Genomic DNA, 16586 nt, shown 5'->3' with positions numbered 1-16586 from the left:
TTCCTCACTCCTGACGTTAATAAAGAAAACATTGGAAACCTTTTGTTTTGCACATTAATTAATATTTTACTTTATCAAATTTCATCTTCAATAAACATGAGAAAGGTAAAACACTTAGTCTGTTTGGTAATTTAAATTTAAACTATTCTCCCTAGCTGCAGCTTGTTCAGAAAGTGTGGTCACTGTTCCCAGCCTTCCCTTGCTCTCCTCTCCCAGTGCATAGATCCGTAAATAGAAGTGAGTAAATTAAATCTTGGCATGCCACTTCTGAAAGGTTGCCAACCCCTGTATTTGAACATGAATCAGTGTTGTTTTAATTGTAATGAAAATTACCTGTGAGTATGGCAGAAGACTGTCTTGGACTGTTTAACCGGAAAGCATCACCCGATATGTTAATTGGCAACTTTGCTAGTTCCTCTGCCTGCAGTGGGCCAAGCCTGCCCTGAGCATCCTGCTGCACCATACACAAAGGTCACTCCAGCCCATTTACATTCTTATTTAAAGCGACTGGGACTTTTCAGTTTAGAAGAGAGGAGACTTGGGGGGAGGGGGGATATGATAGAGGTATATAAAATCATGAGTGGTGTGGAGGGGGTGGATAAAGAAAAGTTATTTATTAGTTCCCATAATAGAAGAACTAGAGGACACCAAATGAAATGAATGGGTAGCAGGTTTAAAACTAATAAAGTTCTTCTTCACACAGCGTGTAGTCAACCTATGGAACTCCTTGCCAGAGGAGGCTGTGAAGGCTAGGACTATAACAGAGTTTAAAGAGAAGCTAGATAATTTCATGGAGGTTAAGTCCATAAAAGACTATTAGCCAGTGGATAGAAATGGTGTCCCTGGCCTCTGTTTGTCAGAGGCTGGAGAAGGATGGCAGGAGACAAATGGCTTGATCATTGTCTTTGGTCTAGCCTCTCTGGGGCACCTGATGCTGGCCACTGTCGGCAGACAGGCTACTGGGCTAGATGGACCTTTGGTCTGACCCAGTACGGCCGTTCTTATGTTCTTATTTAAAATGTTGAAAATACTGTTATGATATTTCACTAAATGACTACACAATATAATGCACATATGCAACTGCATATGCAAACACTTAATAAATGTTAGTCACGGAAAACAATTGCTGGTTCTGATCTCTAGGTTAAAAAAATCTTCATTCAACTGCATCTCACTTAAAATATATATATTTGAAACAAGTTACAGAGTAGCCTTGTTAATCTGTTTCAGCTAAAACAACAGTTGGTTGGCACTTTAAAGACTAACATTAGGGTATTGGGGCATACAACTCACTTCCTCAGGTGCTGAAAAGGAAGGGACACAGATTGGAGTGGGACATCAATGCTACTTAAATCAGAGTATATGTGGGTCAAATGCAACACTGATGGAAAGGTGAGAGTACTTGAATAGGAAATTACTTATTGTAATGTGAGAACAACAAATGGTCTGGTAGCACTTTATAGACTAACAAAACATGTAGATGGTATCATGAGCTTTTGTGGGCACAGCCCACTTCTTCAGATGACAGGAGTTTTGAGTTTAGGACATGCAGACCCGGTGGTACCAGACCATTTGTTGTTTTTTCCTGTACAGACTAACTCGGCTACCCCTTGAAGCTTCTGAGAGAGCCACTCCATGTCTCACTTCCATCTCTGTATCCCTTCCTTTTCTGTTTTCTTCAGCATCTGAGAGAGTGAGCTGAAGCTCATGAAAAGCTTATGCTCTAATAACCTATTAAATTTGTTAGCCTTTAAAGTGCCACTAGACTCCCTTTTTTGAAACCGTAGAACATTGACCATTAGGTATAGTGAACAGATAACCAGTTCCCCAGGAGCAGCCCAGGATGTGCATGACTAGTCAATTAGTTTCTTCCCTCCCCTTGCTGCCTCTATCAGAAGGAACCCAGAATCTGCCACTTTGCAATACCATTTGTAGACTGGGGTCAGCTGGGGACTCAGAGTTGCCAGCTGACCCTGGGCTCCCTGCAGTGCTGCTGCTTTGAAAGGCTGCAGGGAGTACAAGGCCAGCGGGGAACTGCCCCTCTGGCCCCGTGCTGCCCACAGCGCTTTCACCTTTGAAGTATTGCAACAGCCCAAATTACATTGACTATTCAATTAGCCAATTAATTGACATTTTACATCCTTACCCATGATACGGATGGAGGGCTGCTCCAGCTACACTGGGACCTCGCATGGGGCCACAGTACGCATTTCAGAGGGAGAGAAGCAGAGGAAACCCTCTGGGTCTTCCTCTTCAAAATGTACAGGAGTCGCGGGCAGCTCTTGTACATCAAAGGGAGAGGCTCAGCGGGATACGGAATTTCCTCCTTATTGACTAGTTGAGTAGCTGATGGAGATCCCATTGATTACTTGATGAGCTGATTAATTGAAATTTAACATTCCTAGATGGCATGCTTTTTTTGGTAAAATAAAAGGTGCCAGTACTCCAGGGCAAAAGTTGAGCAAAAAAAAGTTGACAGCAGCACAGAAGTTGGTTGAAAATAAGAATCATGTAGGAAAGTCAGTGTTTATTCATGGCCATCAATTTGATAGAGCCCTCTCAATAACGCTTCTAGAATCTAGGGTAGTAAAAAGCTCCAAGGAAACATACAGTGCTACTAATTAAATATACAGTCCCTTTTGTTGCTAATCTTAGGCAGCAAATTTAAGGTCCTTCCCCTCCCCCCCCTTGCATCAGTGCTGAATAGCGCCTTTTTCTTTCATTGTGATTATTTCATTCAGTGGAATGTCTTTTTAGTAGAAGCAAATTTCTCCAGTATGATGCCTAAATGTAAGTGTGAGGTGTTCCTTTCAACAGCTAGTTGTCATTTAAATATATTTGATTTTTCTTGTACTTGTATAGGAAAAGGGAGAATATAACTTTTTAAATAGGTAGGTAGATAGATAGGTTAACTATCTACCTACCTACCTACACATTTTATGTATGTAGTCGACTTGTTTGAATAAATACGGAACATTGATTTTATTTCCTGTAAAGTATGCTTCATTCTTTAACAAAGTTCACATGCTTAACATTTTTGACATTATTATTCTGTTGAGGAGAAATAAGAATGTAATGTGAAGATGCTTGTTTAACTTTTTCTTTTCTTTTTTCTTTTTTTTTCAGGAGCGAAATAGAAACAAACAATAACTATATGGAGATGTCCTGCTAGAATTACAACACTAATGATGTAGACTCTGGAAATGCCTAATATGTCTAAGAAGACGTTATTAAAGCTTTTTTTTCTGCTTAAGGTGACATCTTTGAACACTTTAACACAAATTGACTCTTCTTGTAATGGTTCTCATCAGTGCATCTGCCCTTATACTCTCTCACCAAACACACTTGAGAACTGTAACTTCGTCAAGCACTTTCTGTCCTGAAGCTTTTACCAGTATCTGCTGTCTTTTTGTATTTATGCATCCTAGCTAAGGCACAGGAGACGGAACGAATGCAAGGATTCATTAACTCTTTGAATTTGTTAAATACTAACAATTAACCATTAGAAGTGATTCAATGATGTGAGATTCACATTGCTTCAACTTATTTTTTCTTTGTTGTAGTTTTTTTTTAATTGTCAGTTTTTAGCTATTCAACAGATTAAAAGCAAAATCATGCCATATTTAGTCCTGGAGTAAAACTCAAGTCTAAATGTTCATGTGAAAATTATTGTAGTAAACTTTTAATATGGCAAAGCAACTTTGAGATGCAGTTTAGCCAAATGAAACGTAACATAAAATTATATTAGAATGACATTTCCCTTGTTTCAAACTGTTTGGTGTAAGAGAATATTAATATGCAGCTTGGTGGACAGCACCAGTTAATGCACACTTCTTTATTTTTTCTGTAATATGTATACCGAAAAAAGTGCATTTGTCTGAGGAACTGTTTGTTTGCTACCACTCAATGAATCTCAGTTTTGAGTAAATGTACCTCAGTCTAAATCAGACTTTTTATGACCTTTATAACTACATTTAAAACCTTTAATTCCTATTTCTGGGTGTTTGCAAGCCTGACAGATTGCTATCATGGAAGTGAAATTTATTCCTCTAGGTGATTCACTAGCTAAATAAACATAATTCTTGTTTAGCAAGCATATACTGTTTCTCAACTTTTTTTTTCTCCTATTATCATAGTATTCAGGCATTCTCTCTCCTCAAACTTTTGGAGAAAAATTTTGTTCAATGCATCAAGTCTGTGTTCACATCCATGTGTACCTGTTATTGGCTAGAGCTCTCTTAACAAAGTATTTAAGATGCTATTTCAATCTGACTACTTCTGTGCTAAATTTAGCTTTTGAAAATTATTTTTTACAGTAATGTTTTTAGCAACATGAATTTTATCTGATGGAAGAGTTTGTGTGATCAAACATATCAAGCAGCTGTATGAACGGCATAAAATATTGAGCAGTCTGTACAGACTCCAGAGATAGTTTTCTCTTTTTAGAACAGCAGTGTAGAAGACAGATATGTTAAAGCTTAAAATAGCAATACTGCACATTTGAATGCCTTTGGTGTGTCTTGTTATCTAACACAAATGTTTACATGGTGTTTTGGAATCTTTTGCATTTACAACGGCTTCTAGTCAGCTGAGTTGACATTTAGAGAGAGCCTAAATTTTAAAAAGCCATGCTATTTTACTATATAGGCACTACTTTTTTCTACATGCACGCACCTCTGTCAAAATTTAATTTAGTATGCTGGAACATGGGAAAGAGTTAGGAATGCAAATGTTAGCTTGTCTGAGTACTCTGAAAGTTCAAAAGGCACCTGGCAGTGTAGAGAAGAAAGCAGCTTGATTCAAATGCCGAGAGGTACAGGAAGAGGCCAGGAGATGAACAGAAAGGGACAAGCTGTGTTTGTGTCGTGGAATTACAAGCTAGGGACTGTGGCAGAAGGAGCTATGACTGAGTACAAGTCCCTTCTGGACCTGGATTTGAAATCCTGAATCCCAGCATTCTTTTGTCTACCAAATAGCTATAAAATAGTGGCAAACTGTTAAATCTCTCTCCTATTGGTTAGTCTACAGAGGGAAATAGCCTACTAGCTTAAGTGGCAGATATTAATGCTGTGAGTCTAACGAGTCTACCCATAATGGCATCTGTGTGTTTTCACAAGATGGAATTTGGGTTTGCTATTGCTTTTTAAAACAATGTAGGCTATTACAGAAGGACTACAGGGAGGGGAACTACAATGAAAGAATGTTGCTAGCAAATTAAGCATTCAAAAATCAGGAAATGCCAGAATCAAGTATGGGTACTCAAAATTGACACGTCTGAGAGAATGCTGAAAGAGACTGACTGAACCAGAGATGAAAGTTAAGCCAGTGTGCCTCTCCAGTGAGAAGAAGCTGGTCAGAGGGGAGCGCTTGGCTGCAGGAGGAGGTGGTGTGCACTCCCAGCCCAGCTCCCAAGGCTCTGCTACAGGCTTCTGCACTAAGCAGCAGGCAGTCAGGCAGGTGTAAGGGACTGCCGGGGGAAGGAGGGAGAACACTTCATTGATCTGAGACTGTCCCAGTCCCAAGCCTCCCTCTCCCCTCCGCCCCCCGGCACCTTCAGGTAGGGCAGGGGGCTGAAGCACACTCTTCCCCGAAACTCAGATTCAACCCAGGACACTAGTGGTTGTTCTCCTTTGTCGCTGTCAGAGAGCAAGGGGAAAGTTCACAATTTGCTGCATTCCTCACTCTGGTTGGGGAGAGCAGGGGACAGGTGAGCTGTGCACTTTGGTCTTGCTCCCTGAAAAAGGCAGGAAGTGGAACAGCAAACAGATACACATTCCCTACACACACACACCAGCCACACACCCAGACCCCTGCCTTGACAAAGATTCCTCTCCATACACACCAACCCCCTGACTCCTGCTCCCCCAAACCTGACCCTGCACCGCTCCACGCTCCAGCCCTTGCTCTGAACTCCTCCAACCCTGGCATGCCCCCACATCTCCAGCTCCTTGCCTTGAGCTTCATCACATCCTGACACTTCCAACCCCGTGCCTTGAGCTGCACTCCTACCCACACTTAAATTTCTTAGTTATCACACCTGCCTCCCAACCTCCAGTGGATACGACAGTACCTATACAAAATTAAACTTACTTTCACTACTGGACTGAATCAAGATGAGCAAGAAAAATAGGATGGACATGGAATAGGTTGTCTCAATAAACCTTACAGAAAAGAGAGAAACTGGAGAAATTTGGAGTAGTGTTCTTTTTTAACATAGCTAAACCAATGCTTCCAGTTTGAAAAATAGAAGAAAACGTTAATTGAAAACCAAATCGACTATAGTCCTTTTGTTAAAACATAGTGAATGATTATAATTTATAGGTATTAAGATAAAAATGCACTTGGAGTTCCCAAGCAATGCCAGGTACATCTGCTAGTACACTCTAAATAAACAGGAGCCTGAATGGTATTAGGTACACAAAATTCATGAGTATTTGGGTATTTTTGTCCTTTAGGGTCTATCATTTTATCTATAGAAAGGGGATGACAAATCCTACCTATATCACAGGAGTATTGTGAAAATAAGTTCTCAGATACCATAGTGATGACTGCCATCAAAAAGTCCACAAAGAAAAAACTAATTCTGTAGTCAGTGTGGGGCTTGGGTGATGTAGTAGGTAAGGTACAAGGTCACACACAAAATGAAAATGAAATAGTTATTCGGTGAGCATAATCCATTCTGTGCACAAGGGGTTGGTAGAAAATACATTGTGATCCTGTAACAAGACTGTTATACGTATGTACAAGAGGGACACACTAACTTTGCATGAGCAGCCATAATTGTGCTATTCTCTAGCTTTTGAGTTTTGCTTGGCTGTAATTTCAACATTTTTAAATGAGAAATGCATCTTGTCACAACTGATGGCCTAAACAAAATGGAGGTACTATTTTCTTTGAGAGACTTCTGTACTGGGGCAGACTCTCACCTATTGTCACTTAAGCAAGTTCCAGCTCTTCAGGTTTCTTCATCTCTTTTGGTAACTTACTATATTTTTGCATGTAAGGAAGTTTGCTCCTTTTAGAGCTGGTCTCTTCTTCCTGCTTGATTCTGTAGCAGTGACATGCTGAATCATGACTGCAAATTTTCCAAAACTCACTGGAGGAAAAAAGTTGATCTCAAAGCCCAGGTCTGTGGCACCAAACAGAAAATTGAGCTGAGGAAAGAGGCTTTTAAAGTTTAGTATCTCCATAGCAAGAAGGATGATTAAATGGTTTTCCAGATGTTGCTAACAATTTAAAAATTTAATATAGACCGGGTCTGTGGGGGCAGAGGTGAGGGGGGGTGTTTTGATTTTTTTTGTTTGTATGGCAGCATTAACTTTTTAAAATGGATCCTTGACGTTTGAGGCATTCAAATACCTAACATTGTTTATTGGGGAATGGTTAGGAAAATTTTAGAATAATAATCAATATAAGCAGTTTGTTCATTTCAACTTATTTTGCTTCCATTTTCATTTTAAGGAAATGACACAATATAAGCAGTTTGTTCATTTCAACTTATTTTGCTTCCATTTTCATTTTAAGGAAATGACAACTATTTTCAGTAACAGCTTTGTATTCTTTTTCTGTCTTTTGTATTGTCTCTTTTTCTGGTTAAAATTTAAGGAAAAGATTAAGAGAAAATGGTTCGTTTAACTTAATTCATAGCAGAACATGGGTATTTGAATTTTGTTTGTTCCTTCATGTGAAATAGAATGCAGTTAATTAGGTGAGGACTTCGGTTTCGCATGAAAACTCACCGTTTGGTCCTTTTTAATTCTTGTGAGGGTTTCAATAAACAGAATCTGTTCACGTGGCTGACTATTTCAATTTTCTCCATTTGTAGAGTGTAACATGCTCCCTGATATCAACATTTACTTTTAGTCTGGCATCATCAAATTCCACAAAAGGAAAATTGTCTGTCAAGGAATTTTAAGTAAATGACTGATTTTTTTTTTTAAACCCCACTTATATTGCAATATGGGCTATACATTTGTATACATAAATTATGCCAAAAGTCTCTGAGTTCTAACAGCATGAATAAGGGGAGAACTTTTTCTACCATGTCAAATCTGTTATCCGATTTCAGCCTGGGAGGGTAGTTAGTTTTTTTGGTGCGGATTTTATAAACCTTGAAACAAATTTATATTGATGACATGCTACAGTGTCTAGCATAATTGGGCCCTAATCTACTGTAACATTGGAACAGTAATATATTGTTTGAACATTTGGAGTTATTAATATTTCCAAAATTTGATGCTCTCCTCCTAGCTATTGATCACTTCTCTAAAGTCAAACAATTAGGATTTCTCCTTTGCCTGATTCCCCTTATCCCCATCAGAAGTCATTCATGCTACAATCAAACCAGAAGCACCCAGACTGCAACTTCAAGCATTTAATTACAAGAGGATCCCCAAGGTTGGCTGTGGCCACATCCAGATAAGATGGGGACAGAAAGAGGCTTTTCACTTTCCCTCCTGCCCCACTGCCAGATCATGAGGGAGTGGCTTTTGAGCAGAAAGTCTCTTCATATCCCTGTCAACTGCCTTGTTTAGAACCTGATGGGAGAAGCACAACATGGGCTATTATCTCCTATATTCATTATGTGTGGTAAGATTACCAGGTCCTTTTTGCATATTCCTTTTATGGAGGGCTCCTTCCAGAATTTGCTTCTTTTTAGATCCGTAGCAGCACAGAAGCACCTCCTTTTTCCCCCATGACTTTCTTCCTCATGGGTAGGTAGAGAAGTATTCCCACTATAACTTGTATGTACTCTGCCATACAATGCCCGTCTCTTTCAACAGGGCTGCAGTGTGTTAATAGAAATTTAGGAAAGGATTATGGATGTTAAAGTGTAGTCAATTAACCGATAAGCAAAAGCTCAGACCCCACCTACACAGGGTCTGCTGCCACCCCTCTGTATCAGAGGCAGCAACACAGAGCGACAAGCAGCTGGTCCTTGAGGGGAGCTGTTTTTTAAACTGCCTCCCATCATGGACCAGCTCCCACCTGGCACCTCGCACTGCTGCTTCTGATAGAGGCAGCAGTGCAAAGTGGCAGGGGGCTCCTCAGAAGTGAGGCTGGAGCATATTGGCTTCTGGCCCTGCCCCCAGAGATGCTTAGAATAGTTGACTGACTGATAAAAATTCATGAGGTTACTCGACTATTCAATTAACTGATACTTAACATCCCTAGAAAGGATGTAATTTCATTGGTGAAAGTTACATTGGGTATAATTCAGGTTATCGCCTTTAATATAGATCATGTGGGTAAGTTAATGCGTCCATTAGAACTTTTAACTTTTACATATGCTCCCTTGTGTGTGTCTGTGATTTTAGTCTGTAGCCTGGTATACATCTAAAAATTAGCTTAACCTAAGTACTTTGTTCAGGGCTGTGAAAAATTACGTGCCTTAAGTGCTGTAGTTAGGTCAACCAACACCCAATTGCAGATACAGTTAAGTAGATGGAAGAATTCTTCCATTGACCTAGATACTGCCTCTTGGAGAGATGATTTTATTAAATTGACAGAAAAAACCTCTGTTGTATTAGGAAGCTTCAACACTACAGTGCTATAGTGAGACAGCTGTAAGTGTAGACCTAGCTTTAAGGTTAAAGCTGCATTGGCAGCTTATGTATTCTTTCAACAAAAACAGGAGGAGGAAAGAAGACCTGAGTTCCAGCACTGTGGAACTATGCAAATTGGTTGGTTTTTAGATTTACCCACTTGGTAGAGACACTGGCATATCTAGAAAACATTAATACTCACATAGCTTTCTGCAGTTCTATAGCTCTGAAGGCTGGTTATGCAATGCAAAGCAGTTACTTCACATTGACTGAACTAATTATTTATCTTGGAACTTAGTGTTTTTCAGATTCAAAGCAACTCTTCCTCATGGAAAGACAAACTCGGTGTCAAGTCTTTTTATGTTTTAATATTGAATTGCTAATATGTAAGTATTTTTCCTTGTTTGCTTTGGAAAATAGCAGAAGGGGAATTTATTTACATTCTTGCATTTTGAAGGAAAAAAATAACCTTATGTGAAGTTTCAACCAAGTAGTACTGAGCAAACAAAAATGGAGTTTGGCAGCTTAGAGTCCATTTACAAGCTTTAGCTATATGTTCCAGCAAAAGGGGGAGAATGGAGTTTTTAGATCCCCAACTATATAAAACATCTGCTTCTTTGCAGTTACTTTGTAGACCTATTTGTATATGAATTTGCTGTTCAATAACACAAGTATTGCAACCCTTCAGAGAAGGAGTAATGTGATGTTTTGTGTGTTTAAATATATGGAAGAATAAATGGTTGGAACCTCCTAACTGCTACATAATTGTTAAATAAGCTGGTTATAATTCAGATATTCATTGTGCTGCATGCCTGGAATGCGTTAAATCAGTTCTTCTACTCCTAGAAAACACTGTTGCTATTGCATTCTTAATGTGATTTTTCTGACTTCAAGTTGCCTTGAAATTTGTTTTCCATACGCTGAACTGTTTCATACCTTCTTTCTCATGACTTATTCAATAGGTCTCGTGATTGTGCTGTTTTCTTTTGGAAGTATGTAAAATTGTGCATTTAATTTCTTCAAGTTAAAATCTTTAACACAGTTGCTATTAACTTGAATTGTATTCCATTCAAATTCCAGATTTTTATGGTAATGCAAGATCTCTAAATTGTATTCATTTCCCTCCAATGTTTTTAATATGGAAAAGTTACTGTGATCACACTGGCTAGCAGATTGAGACACAGAAAACCTTTTTAAGTTCTTTAAATTTACGATGAGTTTTAAATATTAATAAATACCTACTATATCTAACTTTGTAGATTATTGGTTAGCATTGATAGCTTCTTGGAAAACCTAAGTTACAAAATCAAAGGCTGGAACAGGAACAGGAATAAGATGAGATGCTGGGATAACAGAAAACTAAAAACCATATAGTGCAAAGGAGGGCAACGGTAAGAGAGTTGTATAAGGGTACGTCTAGACTACATGCCTCTGTCCCCAGAGGCATGTAGATTAGGCTACCAGACTAGGAAAATGAAGCGGTGATTTAAATAATTGCCGCTTCATTTAAATTTACATGGCTGCTGCGCTGAGCCGACAAACAACTGATCAGCTGTTTGTCGGCTCAGCGCGATAGTCTGGACGCACGGGTGTTGACATCAAAGGTATTTGTCGACCACCCAGGTATGCCTCCTAAACTGAAAGCTACCCCAAAAAAAAAAAAACACCCCACAGAAAACCAGAATGAATCCTCAAACTGGAAGAGGAGCGATAAAGGTTCTAAGGTTTTTCTTTCTTTCTTTTTTTATGGTGTAAACTTCTCCGTCCCATCTTGAGAGAAACACAAGGCAAACAGGAGGAAGATGCAGTTCTTGCTACTGCTGTGTGTGTGTGTTCTATGTAAGCTTGCTTCATGTAGCTGTTAAAGCTGTGCTTTGTTGAGGGTCTCTTTGTGTTACAAGTTATTTTGGAAAAAAAAATCTAATTAAGCTTTTGATATGACACTGCCAATGGCTTGATCTATCTTTCCCTGGCAGGGGGTACCTGTTATATTCCAACCAATGGAACTTCAATCCTAGCTTCTCATTATGTTAACCCTGAGTGAGAAGTCTGGTTCCTGCAGTTTATTCTCTACTTACAACAGGCATCCCAGGATCCGGGGGCGGGGGGAGAAGATGTAATAAACACAAATATCTCTCTCTCTCTGTCATTTTTGTTTTTAGAAACCAGCTATCAAAGATTTAATGATTGCACTGTTGGATATAGTTCAAACAATGCAGGCAGCAAAGAATGTACAGCTGTCAAGTATAAACAGAAATGGGTAAAGCTTAGAAGTACTCCAGAGGCATCATTGCACATAATCATATTGTACAAACTAATCTTAGCAGACAGTACTAACTGGTTACTGTGTAATGGATTATCTTGGAAATTACCGAAGACTTGGGTTATCCCTGAAGCTAGAATCAGGAAATACTAGTTATTTGGAGACACATACTATTGTCCAGTTACTGTACAGATGATGTGGAAAGAATTAACAAAATAATCAGAGAATCAGACCAATAAGACGCATTAAAAAAAGAGAAGTTTTTTTCTTCAGTCTTTTCAGGTCTATCTCCCTAAGCTTGTGCAGTATGTAGGAGGGGATACATGCATTTAGTCCTCTTTATCACAAAACACGTGTATTAAATATGGATAGTGTAACTAGTACATATTTTGGGGGATAAAATGGCCTAATTGTGTGTCCGTGCATGCCCTTGTCCTATTACATAATTTGGCAAGATAGAGCTTAAAGCTTTTTCTGAATTTTTTTGATCAGCCCTCATATGTTGGTATATCATGTTTTAAGTCCTAACATTTTTAACATTTTTTTTCTTTTCCTCTTGAAGTTTGTCTTTTGCACATGCATCCGTTTGCCCTCAGAAATTTATGTACAGTACATTGTTTTTTTGTTAGATGATATCACAAACTCCGTGGATACTTAATTGCTGTCTGTAATCTGAGCTATTTGCCCTTTTTTCTTCTCCACACACTGCTGGGAGACAACCAGTGTTCCCTGTAAGCTGGGCACTTGGGCAACCACTTAAGAGAGATTCAGATGCTGCCCAGCTGATTAGCAGAGAGCCCACAGCTAGGTTTTGTTTCTACTGGTGGTGCACATTCACATGCTTTGGTGCTCATAAAATTTATTCTGTACATGGATGGAAAAATCCTCACAGGAATGAAAAAGATGAGGAAACATTGGAAACAACACCTTTAACCAAGACCATGTAGCACTGTATAAGTAAAAGAAATTGCAGTGGGAATACTATTTATATTTGCTTATTCTGATAATATCATCAGGGGAAGGAGCTTAATTATCCTTTCAGTTTTTTGAATAAACAGACACTGTTAATAGTTTAAAGAATGATGAAAAACAAGATGTTTTAGAATAACAAATTATAGTCCCCTGCTCTCATGGCAGGACCAAGCACCATCTAGATCATCCTTGATCAATGTTTATCTAACCTGCTCTTAAATTTCTCCAACGATGACGATTTCACAGCCTCACTAGGCAACTTATTCTAGTGCTTAACCACCCTGACAGGAAGTTTTTTTTTTTCTGATGTCCAACCTAAACCTCACTTGCAATTTAAGCCCATTGCTTCTTGTCCTACCCTCAGAGGTTAAGAAGAATATTTTTTTCCCCTCTTCCTTGTAACACCCTTTTAGGTACTTGAAAACAGCTATCATGTCCCCCCTCAGTCTTCTCTATTCCAAACTAAAACCCAATTCTTTCAGTCTTCCCTCAGAGGTCATGTTTTCTGGATGTTTAATCACTTTTATTGCTCTTGTCTGTACAGTCTCCAATTTCTCCACATCTTTACTGAAATGAGGTGCCTAAAACTGGACACAATACACTAAGATCTAATCAGTGCAGACTAAAGTGGAAGAATGACTTCTCATGTCTTGCTCACAAGACACCTGTTTATGCATCGCAGAATGATGTTTGGGTTTTTTTGCAAGTGTTACACTGACTCATATTTGGCTTGAGGTCTACTGTGACCTCTAGATCCCTTTGTGTAGTACTCCTTTTTAGACAGTCACTTCCCATTTTGTATGCGTGGACTTGATTGTTCCTTCCTAAGTAGAGTATTTTGCATTTGTTCTTATTGAACTTCATCCCGTTTACCTCTGTTCATTTCTCTAATTTGTCCAGATCATTCTGAACTAGGGCCCTATCCTTGAAAGCACTTGCAACCCCTCCCAGCTTGGTATCATCTGCAAACTTTATAAGCGTACTCTCTGTTCAATATCTTCATCAATGATTTAGATAATGGGTTCCCAAACTGGGGGGTGTGCCTCCCTGGGGTGGCATGAAGAAATTCCAGAGGGGGGGGGGGGCGCGAAGCAACCCAGCCACACCCCCCTGCATCAATCCCACCCCAAGTTTTGCTGCTATTTTTTTGGGAGGGGGTGTGTGAGGCTTTCTTAAAAATCAAAAGGGGCGTGATGCTGAAAAGTTTGGGAACCACTGATTTAGATGATGGAACAGAATGGTCCCAAAACTGACCCATTTATATCTACTCTGAGAGTGATTATCCAACCAGTTATGCATCCACCATATAGAAGCCCCATCTAGGTTGTATTTCCCTAGTTTATTGATAAGGTCATGCAAGACTGTATCAAGTTTTACTAAAGTCTAGGTGTACCACATCTATCACTCCCTGCCCCCCCCTTATACACAGGGCTTGTTATCCTATCAACAAATATTTATACTTTTCAAGTTAGTGTAAATTTTCAAAATTAATGTTCATAATTAGCCAACAATGCAAACAATATTGCAGTCTGTTCTCATTTCTGCTATACTATACTGTCAGCCCTTAGAAAGCCAGCTGCAGGATTGGTGCCTGTATATTTGTGTGTCATCAATATAATCTACACAACAAGGGAAATGTGTGAATAAGAAATTAATATATTTGAGAAGTTGAACAGGGAAAAAAGGCAAAATTAATCAAATCTAATTGTTGAATCATTTAATTGAGAACACAATAAATGTTCATTACACTAAAGTCTTTATTATAGATTTATCTCCTCATATCTAGTTATTCTTTAAAGGAATACTGTCTGGTGAAATATGGACTAAAACATATGTACAAAATAAAGAAAAATTGAAATGTTTGCGTGGTTTTAAAATTTAAATTGCAGTCAAACTAATGTTTTCCAGCAGTTTGACAAGATTGTTAATTTGTGACACCTGAAAGTTATATTGAGCCACTAAGTACAAACAAAGATTACTAGTTTCTATCACAGGGATGGGTAATAATTTTTGATGGGAGGCCACTCCAAGAATTTAGTAAGTGGTCAAGGGCTGCACCCTTCCATGATATTAATGGAAGAATATCAGATCTGGGATGGAAGCTGGGTGCAGAATGGTGCTTCAGGAGGGGTTCAGGGCTTGGAAGGGAGTATGTGTGCAGAAGAGGATTCTGACCTGGAGGAGAGGTGTGGGAGGGGGGTTGTGACTAAGGATGCTAAGAAGGTAACTGACTAATTGTGTAGTCGATACAATTTGTATCGACTACACAATTAGTTAAGGAGCTACGCTGTGGCTCTGCAGTTTAAATATAGTAGGAGCCGGGTGCACAGGCAGCCCAGTCCCTACTACAATTAAACTGCAGAGCCGCAGCAGAGGTAGGTCCCAGATTACTGTGGCTCTGCAATTTAATGTAGAAGGAACCGCCTGGTTCTTACTACATTTAAAATGCAAAGCTGCAGTGAGGGTAGGTCTGGGACCCGGAGCGAGCTGGGACTGTGTAGTCCCAGCTCCCACTGGGTCCTAGACCATTGCGCCTCTGCCTCACCTGCACCGTGGAGATGGTGCTGGGGGGGGGGGGATTGGCTCCTGCTCTTCCCCCTTCGCTGTGTCTGTATCAGAGCCAGCAAGGGCAGGGGGAGTGAATAGTCCAGTAGTAACTCGACTGCCCAATAAGCCTTATTGGGTAGTTGAGTACTTGATTAGTTGCCTAAATTCCTAGTTGTGATCTGGGGTGGGAGGTGTGGTGGTTTGGGTTGTGACTTAGAGCAATAATAGATTGTGAGCTGGAGCATGGGATTGGGATGTAGGGTTTGGTGGGGCGTAAGGGTGTAGGAGCAGGAGTATAGAGAGTTTGGATTGTGACCTGGTGTGGGTGAGGAGGGCAGAGGGTAGGGGTAAAAGGAGGGGTTGGGTGCTAGGTGCAGGCTGTGGCCCGGAGGTGCTTACCTTTGGACAGGCCCCCTACCTGCCATGCTCCCACGTGCTGCTCAAAGTGGCCTGCTGTGGGAGGCCATGTGTGTGTCTGCGTACCATGTGCCTCTGGGGGGGTGGGGAGAAGCGTCTCCACATGCTGACAGTGTCACATGCTGTCAGACTCAATTCTCCAACCTGGCACTTTGAGTATAGTCATGGGGGCTGGCTAGCAGAATAAACTCTGTAAGAACTTGTCTCTGTAACTCCCAAAGAGAAACTTGTCTGGTCTCAGTTTCCCTGAGAGCCAAAAAGAAAGAAAACGGGTCACTGCTACCACAAAGGGTAACTAAAAATATAAAATAAACCCTTTTCCAGGGAAGAAATCACTTGGAATCTTCTCCCTGAGTCAAAGCTCTCCCCTCTACCCCAACCTCCATTTTGCTTGGAATTGGGCAAACAGAGATAATCTGTGGAGAATAATAGGGCTCTGCTTCTCCCAGGTAACATGGTTTCACTTAGGCATGTAGGTTTAAGGACACAAAAATCAACCAATACTGGTTAACCAAAACAAAATACAGTAAAACTCCATTAGTCTGGCATCCAATGCTCCGGGACTCCTGATGGTCCGGCACCATCAGGAACCCGGAAGTGCTGGGGCAGCCGGACAGGCTTATAGAATCATAGAATAATAGGACTGGAAGGGACCTCGAGAGGTCATCGAGTCCAACCCCCCGCCCTCAAGGCAGGATCAAGCTCCGTCTACACCATCCCTGACAGATGTCTATCCAACCTGTTCTTAAATATCTCCAGAGAGGGAGATTCCACCACCTCCCTTGGCAATTTATTCCAATAAATTGAATGGGCTTCCCCCATTCAGCTGCTGCTGAAACTGA

General features: G+C 40.1%; 1 protein-coding gene across 2 annotated transcripts in view; it reads left to right on the top strand.

Annotated features, from left to right (window-relative positions):
* The window catches only part of YTHDF3 (YTH N6-methyladenosine RNA binding protein F3), a 53302-nt gene extending 45507 nt beyond the window's left edge, over positions 1 to 7795 (top strand). For both annotated transcript variants that reach the window (XM_075920620.1, XM_006113645.3), the window contains one exon: positions 3127 to 7795. In XM_075920620.1, the coding sequence (XP_075776735.1) occupies positions 3127 to 3150 (24 nt within the window). In that variant the 3' untranslated portion in view covers positions 3151 to 7795. The remainder of the gene's footprint in view (positions 1 to 3126) is intronic.
* The last annotated feature ends 8791 nt before the right edge of the window (positions 7796 to 16586 follow it).

The sequence above is a fragment of the Pelodiscus sinensis genome, chromosome 2, assembly GCF_049634645.1.
Source record: "Pelodiscus sinensis isolate JC-2024 chromosome 2, ASM4963464v1, whole genome shotgun sequence".
Classification (NCBI taxonomy): domain Eukaryota; kingdom Metazoa; phylum Chordata; order Testudines; family Trionychidae; genus Pelodiscus; species Pelodiscus sinensis.
The sequence above is the reverse complement of the archived record's forward strand: the minus strand, read 5'-3'. Positions and strand labels throughout refer to the sequence as shown.